Source organism: Strigops habroptila, chromosome 5 (genome assembly GCF_004027225.2).
Source record: "Strigops habroptila isolate Jane chromosome 5, bStrHab1.2.pri, whole genome shotgun sequence".
Taxonomy (NCBI): domain Eukaryota; kingdom Metazoa; phylum Chordata; class Aves; order Psittaciformes; family Psittacidae; genus Strigops; species Strigops habroptila.
The window spans coordinates 71622364-71632577 of NC_044281.2; the positions used below are offsets into that span (position 1 = coordinate 71622364).

The 10214-nt window shown below is 45.4% G+C and overlaps 1 protein-coding gene across 4 annotated transcripts in view; it reads left to right on the forward strand.

Annotated features, from left to right (window-relative positions):
* The window catches only part of ADD3 (adducin 3), a 100654-nt gene extending 97776 nt beyond the window's left edge, over positions 1-2878 (forward strand). For all 4 annotated transcript variants that reach the window (XM_030486630.2, XM_030486632.2, XM_030486631.1 and 1 more), the window contains one exon: positions 484-2878. In XM_030486630.2, the coding sequence (XP_030342490.1) occupies positions 484-782 (299 nt within the window). In that variant the 3' untranslated portion in view covers positions 783-2878. The remainder of the gene's footprint in view (positions 1-483) is intronic.
* Positions 2879-10214: the final 7336 nt, after the last annotated feature.

Consider the following 10214-nt stretch of genomic DNA (forward strand, 5'->3'; position numbering starts at 1 on the left):
ATTAATAAGGTGGAGGGAATAGATTCTATTTTTTATTTTACTGGAAGTGTTAAGATTAGGATTTTTTGCCTAAGACTTTTCCAGCAAAGTCTAAGAAGGCATTTCGAAAGGCGAGTTCTCCAAAGACACCTGGATGGAATGGCTGCATTTTCATAAAGTAGTCTCTTGCAGTGAAGTGTAATTCTGAATGTGCTTGAGACTACATGTACATGCTGTGCAGACTGTATTTGTATATACTCTATATAGCTTGAGCTGTATGTGTACCTGCCAGAGATAAGGTTAGCTTTTTCAGTCTGTTTTCCTTTAATGACACTTTCACACTATTCCCTGCTTATAAGTAAAAGTGTGGATAAAAGGGAAAAAAAACCACATCTAAGCACTTCAGGTTTCATTCCTTGGATCACAGTCCAGACTTTGTTTCAATACTGGGTTTTTTTGCATGATGGTGTACAGAAATAATTGCAAAATTGTCTGTTCTTTCAGAAAATCATGAAGATCTCTACACCCAGAATGCTAACCTAATATCTGTGGAGCTGCCAGTTGTGGTGGTGAACGGCAAGGAAGATGCGCATGACGTGGAAGAAGACCTCACCAAGAGGGTCAGTCAGCTAACCACTAGTACTGTGGAGAGCGTGGAGATCACGATTAAAAGCTCTGAAAAGATAGAAGAGGCCCTGTCCCCTGAAGGGTCACCATCCAAATCCCCATCAAAGAAGAAGAAGAAATTCCGCACCCCTTCTTTCCTGAAAAAGAGCAAAAAGAAGGAGAAGGTAGAAGCGTAAGTGCAGTTCTGTTGCGAGGAGACATTGCACATTTTAAACGTTTAAGTTGACCATTAACAGCGTAGTGTTAGGGGTGTGCAGTAACTGGACTTTTAACCTAAACAAAAAGGAACTGGAAGAGGTTTTGCTTTAAGAAAACCAACCAAACAAAAAAACAAAGAATCCCTTTCATGCTAATTGAAGGTTAGTTCATCTCTCGCTTAACTGTGTCCAAAATTGCTATGAGGATTGGAAACATTCATTAGTTTCGTGTAGGACTACACTGGCAGGTGCTCAATTACCATCATAGCAAGATCAAATACCATCACAGTATGCAGCAGCAAGTTCTGCTTGGAGTATTTTGCAGACCATAAAATGATCAGTACAGCTAAAGTCTTTATTAAAGTTACTGTTGAGTGATCATAGGACTTTTTCAAACTGCTGTCTCATTTGGTAACCAGCTCATACATTTCTGTATTGCGATTTTGACCATATATTTGGTTTCTGTACCCCTGTTTGAGTGGGTGCATATTAACAGCACACCTTTAAATCTTTTTTAAGATTAGATCGTATAGAAATCTTATACACTGGCACATAATATTAGGGAAAAAACTGTGTAAGAGAGTTTATTTGGAATTATACAAAATGTCTAAAGAATTCCATTCTTCAATACCTTTTTTGCCAAATATTTCATTTTAGTGAAATATAATTTTTGAAGACTTCTTTTTTATTCTATCAGTTGGGGGGAGGGGGACACCCTTATTTTTCAAGAAGGGGGGTTTTATACACTTAACATTGATAATTTAGTTTAACTGGCAAAACAAAAAGAAGATTTTATATGTTCAAATGTTTGTATACCACTCAGTATAAAGGTATTATAAGCATGTGAACCAAGCATTTAATAGTAGAGTGTATTTAAGAATGCTTGGGTTAGAGTATACTTAAATATAATTCAGGAATCCAGGGACTTAGGAATCAGAAAATAAAAGCATATAAAACTGAACTGGATTCATGTTTAAAAATTACTCGTGGGTTGTTTTATTTTTCTCTCATGGTATTGCTAATGAATGAAGAAAAATAATCTCTTAACATAACCAAATGAAGGAAACAAAACTGTTAAAAGGGAAAGTGAAATAGTAAGAAAATAGGAAGAGACAAAAGAAAGTAAAAGTTTGGTGATTATTTTTTTTAAATATATGATATGGATTGTGGGATATTTTTATTAAATCAGCAAAGTGACATTTCCATATTAGACGTTTGAAATCATTTGTATGGATTCATGCAGAGTGCAACACTTTGGGTTTCTTCTTCGCTTTCATTTGAATTGTAAAAGGGTCTCATGAATCCGTGTTGTCCTTTGGATGAACCCAGAGCAAACCAGAGCCTAGTGCCATGGGTAGGGGTGGTACTGCCACTTACTCATTTTTACTGATGGTGTCATTTTAGTACTTTTACTGTATTGTAAATACAAACTAAACATAGAAATTAACATAGGGTTTTCTTCGCTGTGTCAAATCGTCTGTAAATCAGCCATCGCAATAGGAAGTCCATTTTAAAGATCCATGTGATTCCCAAACTGCCGGTTGAAATATTATACCATATATAATTGTTAAATATGGCTGGAGAGTGGTTTGGCATGCAAAAATGTTGATTATAGCATGTTTGGGGGCTGGTTAGCTTTGACCGTGTAAGTGTGATAACGCAATGTTGGAATGGATCCTGGAAACAATTTTCTAGCTATCACTAAATACTGGAATCAGTGTTTTTAATCATAGTGGAAACTTTCAGTTGCTTAACTTTTGGGTTTTGTTTTATATGTTCTACATTATTTGTGTTGTATTACAACATATGTAGAAACAGTAACCTGTGAACGACGCTTTTCATAACTTTTTTAAGAATATATCTTAAATGAATGCAATGTGCATAAATATTTTTTAAAATGCAACCCGTGAACTATTTGCACCTTTTGCTAATGCCTCTATTTACTTGCTTTGGCATAAAGAATGAGCCAGCCAACTCTTGTGTCCTGTGGAAAATATATAAATGTTATCGGAAATTGCTCATAGATGTAATGCTAATTAATGTTAAATCACAAATAAACAGTATTTTAAATAGATGGATTTTGTAGGGCGGCCTTTTGTTCCTGCAGCGCTCCTACTACTCGTGCTTGTTTAAAAGATGCTTTGATTATGCACATGACTCCTCGAGAGTTTATCCTGAAGGTGGCTTCTTGCTTGTGCTTGTTCTGAAAGCTGTGCAAGAAAATAGTCTGATCGTATTAGAGAGCAGTTGTTTTCTCTGTCACAGATCCTGGAGATGAAAGAGGAAAGGCCCGTGGTAAAACACCTCTGCATTGGCAGAGTGGGATTGAACCACGGCTGGGTTTGTGCTTCAGGCCTTCCTCTTCCAGGGCACGCTGCCCTGCCTGCTAGGTCTCACTCTGCAGCGCAGGTTTACGTGTGACAGCCCAAGACACAGGGCTGGGGTGGTTTAAGTGCTGTCAGTACAGAGCAGGGAAATTGCTTGTGGAAATCACCTCTTTTTTTCACTTTATTAATGAAAACAGAGAGTTTCTGTAGGGAAGACTTCTAATGCAAAGTTGTTCGAAGACATCTGTGTCGTGCCCTGCCAGCATATGGTATACCTCGGAGTCTCCGAGGCTGCAGAAGCTGCGCTGTTGTGTTTGTATAGCTGTATCAACTCTGTGAAATGTCTTTTCAGGAATTCTACAAATATTTATTTTCATTGTCCTTCCACAAATCAGCCTTTTGTTCCTGTTGACAAGAAAGTAAATCTCCAGCCCTCCGAGTCTGTGACAGTTTCATGAACTCGGTCCCCGGGTGAGAGACTAATTTTGATTTAGTGTTTTAAATAAACCTTAACCAAGATTCAAATAATTTTCTTACTATTGTTTGTCTCCAGGAGCATCCACACTCTGCTTCGTGCTGCACTAACTTGAAAGTAGACACTATATCAAAACGGAGGAGCTTACGCTGTGTTACACTAAGTGCATCTGTAGTTTTCTTCTTTGAACTCTCTCTATTCCCAAGAGTCTACAAACCACAACAGACCCTGTATTTTCACTTAGATCTGACTCTCACAGTGTTACAAGAAGGATCTGAGACTCTGCGAGCCACGCATGGAGATGAAGTAGATGTTCTTAACACGCATAACGTATATTAAGGCTTACATCTTGGGAAGTAGGAGCGCTTGGAAAGATGCACTTCAAAACGGATCATTGACATGATAGGAAATAATGACTACCATTAGGATGCTTAACCCAAGAGCGAGCAATACAGAGAAGCAGCAGGGTATGCTGTGGGGAATTACGTGCAAGCTACTATTAAGAACTTTATAAAGGAAAACAGGGTTTACAAAGTTGTGTATCTTTCTGCTCCGCTTTTGTCTGTGTATGGCCATACCGAGATCTGCATTGTGACCCGGGTGATCACCGGCTGACTTCACAGACTGTAAGAACCTGTTAGGAGATGAGTGTTACATGGCAATCCAGATCCTGCTGGATTTGCAAAAATTGCACAACAAGGTGTACTTTAGATCAGGCTTTAGATGCCGCAAGGAGGCACGATAATGTCATGGTGAAGGTTATAATAGGCCATTTGGACCAGTATTTTCCTGCCTCGCCAGTTGAGTTATTGTAAACTGCTGAGCATGTAGGAGTTGAGGATTTTCTATTCTCTGGATGTCCAGTTTGCAAAACTGTTGAGTTTTCACTGTTTCACCCTGTGGACACTTCTCAAATAGAACGTACTGCTAACTAGCCAAGGGCAGGGAGAAAGAGCCACCGAGTCCCACACTGGGCATGTGGAGCTGATGGGCACTGACGTGAGCACTGACGTTCCTCCTCTCCCTTCCTGCACATCGGTGGGGATATGCATCCCCTCTCCACAGGGTTGCTGTGTGGGTTGGTGTTTGTTCTTTTGGGTATCCAGGACATTAAATGGGGTGGAGGACTCGTAGAAAAGCACTAATGAGAAGCTGCCTGGCACTGTGGGCATTGCCACCTGAGTGGCTTAAATGGCACAAGCAGCTTGATGGGGGTGGCCAGGAGGGCATTTGGTGGAGATGGGCAGTTGTGACACTTTAGCTGTTGCAGACCCCTTGTAAACTCCTACATTTAGAGACTTGCAGATTGGCCAAACTTGCACAGGCTCTTGGAGAAAACCCATCCCTAGTATTAAGGCTGCTCAGCTCTTTGCCACAATCTCAGTTGCAAAGCCAGTAGCAATTCGGGTTTCTAAGAGAGAAAATTGCCAGAATTTCATGTGGAGAAACTTGTATTTTCCTGCAGCCCTGGAAGTGTTTGATTACATCAGCTTTACGTTTTACGTGTGCCAGCAGTACCTGCAAACGCACCCCAAGCAGTTTGCACTTGGAGCAGCACACAGCATGGAAAGTTTCAGACAAGTCTGATCAACTTGTGAGCAAACAAAGCAAAGCCTGAGGATGAGAACTGGAGAGCAAAGAAGAGAGTTCACTCTCAAACTGCGGTTTAGAGTCCCAGAGTCAAACACAGCCTTTGAACGGTGAAAACTCAGGCGGCCTTTAGATGGCATCAGACTTTCACGTTTGCTGCCTTCGCTCCCTGCAGCCCGAAAGCCATTAACAAAGAGCTTTCAAAGAAAGTATTTTGGTGGAGGTTTTGTGGGCTTTATTCCAGTTCCAGCGCAGCGAGATGAAAGCAGACATCTGGCTGCTGGACTCATTTTCAGTACTGATTCATTTCAGTACCCGGCAATGGAGCAGGCTTTGTCCGGGAGGCGAGACCTCTGCTCCCCTCGGTCCTCTCGTGCTTTCTCAACTAGTTGAGAATGTTTTGAAAGGGTTTTTGCACTTGTAAACTCTCTCCACAGAGCAGAAGAATACCCGTATGTTCAATACTTCCTCTCTAGCAACCTCGCCCACAGGCTGGGGGCTCTCGGCAGTTCTGGACGATTGGGGCAGAAGTGATGGGAGATCCCGATGGAAGGTGTGCAGTGAGACAGGGCTGAGAAGCTGCAGAGCTTCAGGTGTCTGGGGCTGGGGCAGAGCCTTGCTGAGCTCCCCCTCATGTGAGCTGTGTGTATCAGAATCCCAGACTGGTTTGGGTTGGAAGGGGCCTTAAAGCTCATCCAGTTCCAACCCCCTGCCACGGGCAGGGACACCTTCCACTAGAGCAGGTTGCTCCAAGCCCCTGTGTCCAACCTGGCCTTGAACACTGCCAGGGATGGGGCAGCCACAGCTTCTCTGGGCACCCTGTGCCAGCGCCTCAGCACCCTCACAGGGAAGAATTTCTTAACCGAATGGAGAAGCAGGAACCAGGGCAGCCACGTCTCCAGGAAGATCTACGGTGAAGGAAGTTCTTTGAAACTATCAGAAAAGCTGCTGCTGTGGAAGAACCACACCAGTTCTTGGGGGTTGTGCTGACTTTCCATAGCCCTTTACAAGTGCTTTCCCGCTGCCAACCCGCTTGTGTCTCCTTGCCCTTCAGCAGATAAATTCTGCCAAAGCCATCTTGGTCTCAGTCTCTGAACTGCCCGTCGGTGGAGGCTGAGGGCAGGGTCTCAGGAAGCATCACTGTGTGCTCACCCTGGCTTTATGCATTTCTCCAAGTGTCTTCCCTTCACCTCTGTGGGAGGCAGGATACTGGGCAAGTTGGACCTTCATTCTGATCTGTTACAGTTGTTTTTCTGTCTTAGTCAGACTTAAGAAGGGAGAGAGTCAGCTGTTTGTGCTGTTAACTGCTGTGCATGGAAAACCAGAGAAAGGGAAGAAAAGGGGGGAGAATGGAGATGTTATTATTAAAAATGTTATTTTTAATACGTTATAGATCTAGAGATATATTGTTATATACTATTCTAGCTCTCATATATGGTGATCAAAGGGACAGATGCTCTGAGTTGTCTCCAAGAGAGAAAAAACCACTGACTTCTAAAAAGTGTAAGGTGGTGTCAGAGCTTCTTACCGGGGATCTGCCTGTAAATGAAGCACGTAAAGGAAAATCAATGGCTGGAAGCATGCAGAGCATGTGTTTCACAGAACTTCCTTTTCGGTCTCTCTTGCCTGACTTTTCCAGTTTCTCCTTCCTGTCCGGGGTCAACGTTTGCACTGGATCAAACTTGGGGCAGAGAAAACCAAACGCTTGAGCTCGCATGAAAGAGATGCTGATATTTTCCCCTGTAGGATCTTATGCTTAGGGGTGACGTTAGTGCATCCCTATCACGCAGATCCTCAGCTTTCACCTTCAAACCAAGCTGTGCCACGCCACAGACCTGGAGCTGTGGGATGAACACGGAAAACGTGGCATTATCCTGGCAGAGTGCCTGGTTGTGTTTCATACATCCTCGCTGGATGGATGCGAGGAGCAACTGATTTGATATGTTTCACCCCAGCCGCGCCAGAGCTGCCCAGCGCCTCACCTCCACTGCCCAGAGGAGTGAGGGGCCACTGACAGCCCATCCCAGGGCTCCCTGTCTCTCCAGGGGGAGATAAGCAGAATCCACCAGCACCAAAGGATCCTGCACCTTTCTGTCTCACCTATTTCTGTGCCATCCAGGCACCTTTCCTTTTGCATTTGCAGCAGTACCTTGATATGCCTGCATGTCAATGGACGCTGCTGCAGCTTTTGGAACAGCAAAAGTTTGAAAGTTTTAACTTGCAAATGTTATTTGCAAACCCAAAGCTTGTTCCCTGGGCTATCAGGATGCTGAGCAGCCCAGCTCTGCAAGGGACAACTGAAATGCTCTGGGGCAGTGGTGTTGCTCTGGGCATGGCTCTGAGCAGGAACCTCCTGCTCCCAGCCCTGTGCTGGTTGTGACCTTCGGCATTTCGGCTGCTCTCTGCCCTCGTCACCTCGAGCTCATCTCTCTGCTCCCAAAGGTACAGGAAGTGCAAACATCACCTGAACTGAAGTGCTTGGCTCAATGGCCTGGTTTTACCCGAAGGGCTGAGCACGTTTGTGGGTGCCAGGGAGAGCTGCAGAAGGGCAAGTTGTTCAGCCTTCAGCTTGATGCATCAGGAGCCAAATAACTCCTGAGCTGCAGGGGGAAAAGCAGCCCCCAAACCCAGCAGCACGGCAACCGGCTTGAGCACTTTGCAGGGATCAATGTCCTGGTGAACATCCCGGCAGCCGAGCCCTTTCCCTCACTTCCATCTCCGCAGGGGCATGGAAAGAGGAGGTTGCTGCAGGTGGCAGATCTGTATCCAAGGTGTTGAGAGCAGCTAATTGACCCTTAATGAACACACCCCTTCAGGGTCTCTGAGCGCTAATGGCAGTGCAGGGACCTGCCCCAGCATGTCTCACACACTTGGTGCAACAGCCCTAAGGCTTGGGGACACTTTGAGTCCCAATGGCCACGGTGCAGTGAAGCAGCTGGAGGGACATCACCTCCTTCCTTTCCCTCTGTTCAACAGCTAAGTAACAGAGGTGCTGCAAACTTTCAGACTTCATTAAACTTATAGGAGCCCAGCCCCGAGCTGTGCCTGCTGGAGCAGGGAGCTTGCAGGAGGACAAACACAGCCCAGCCTCTGTCACTGGGTGTTGTGGGGTGCAGATGGGGTGTACCCAGGCAGGCGCTGCACTGGGGCCTGCACTGAGGCAGCTAGAGATGCTCCAGAGGACCAGAACCTCATTGTATCCTGAGTTACAGCTTTGCTGGGTGCCAAAAACAACCCACAGAAGCTGTTGTGAATACACTGCAGTAGCTGTGGTTTATACACAGGGCTTTGCCCTCGGATGTCAGACACTTCCTGCCCCAATTCTTCTTTAGGTGGATGGACAAGATGGGGAAGTTGGCAGTCAAATCCACTCAGCAGAAGGGGAACACGGGGCAATAACTCCCCCAAATATCATCCACCAATTTCTTATTCCAGTGAGTTTAAGCATCCTTCTCTCTCTAGCGGGCAGCAGCAGAGTGTTTACAGCACTTACTCTTTCCATCCACCTAGACAACACAGACACCAATACCTGTAATTACCTATATTATGTATATTGGTGTATACGTATTATACATGCTAATTGTATCTACAGAGACATTAAATAATTTACCCTGCCTGGCTTCAGTTTTACTTTAAAGTTGGTAGGAGTCAATATTCAAGCAGCATTAGGAATATGCTGTATAAATAATCAGAGTTTATTTAGATTTATTCACAGTGTTTACATATAATAAGTGCATCCATTTAAGCACTGATCTCGTGGCTGGCATGTCACCTACCTGGGATCATTCAGCTGGAGCAGCTGGTCCTTCCTGGGTTTAATGGGGCCAACTTCACAAATGACTTGGAAGAGGTGCATTGGCAGACTTTGCTCTGCCATGGTCTGTGTAATGGGAGAGTGTTTGGGTATTGGAGTGATTTTGTTATAACCAGCCGTTTTCACAGAATCATAGAATCACAGAACGGTTTGGGTTGAAGAGGACCTTAAGATCATCTAGTTCCAACCCTCTGCCATGGGCAGGACGCCTTGCACTAGACCATGTCACCCAAGGCTCTGTGTAACCTGGCCTTGATGGAGCATTCACCACTTCTCTGGGCAACCCATTCCAGTGCCTCACCACCCTCACAGTAAAGAACTTCTTCCTTATGTCTAACTGAACTTCTCTTGTTGAAGTTTAAACCCATTACCCCTTGTCCTATCACTATAGTTCCTGATGAAGAGTCCCTCTCTGGTATCTGGTTTTGGGCTGACTTACTCCATTGGGTTTGATTTCTGTGTCTCCAGTTGGTTTATGGCACTAGAGAAGCCCCAAATGTCTTCTCAGGGTGAGGATGGAGGCGCTTTGTCAGCGCAACTGGACCATCCTGGCAGCACGTTCGTGCCTCCGGCCTGGTGAGGTGCCTGCGGTGCCGGCCCCTCGCTGGGGGCTGCTGAGCCTTTTATGGACACCAAGGAATAACAGAGTCCCGTCCCCGCAGTTAAAATGAGCTTTGTGCAAACTAGGGGAGGCAAAGGGGAAAGATTCATGATGATCACCAGGTTGGACACAGGGGCTTGGAGCAACCTGCTCTAGTGGAAGGTGTCCCTGCCTGTGGCAGAGGGTTGGAAGTGGATGAGCTTTAAGGTCCCTTCCAACCCAAACCGGTCTGTGATTCTGTGGTTTTCTTACATTGGGCATTTTAGGCTTGAAAGCAATGGACACCTGCATGAGCGGGTCAATGGCTGCCCTGGAGGGACTGGGCTCCCAGAGGGCACCTTCAGCCTCCCTGAACCCCACATCAGCACGGCACGGCTCACTGAGACTCATGGTGTGCTGCCAGTGCCTTTTTGGGGTAGGTTTTGGCAAGGTGCACACTTTGCACTAACCCCTGTGAGACCAGCACTCAGGCTTTCATCCCGGTGCACCCCAGGAGCTGCCACCCAAAGCGAGGCACATCTAATCAGGGCTGTCAGTGCTGCTGGCTTACTGCACACTCAGAATAAACATTTACTTTGAGAATGGAAACTCGGTGCCACGGTCC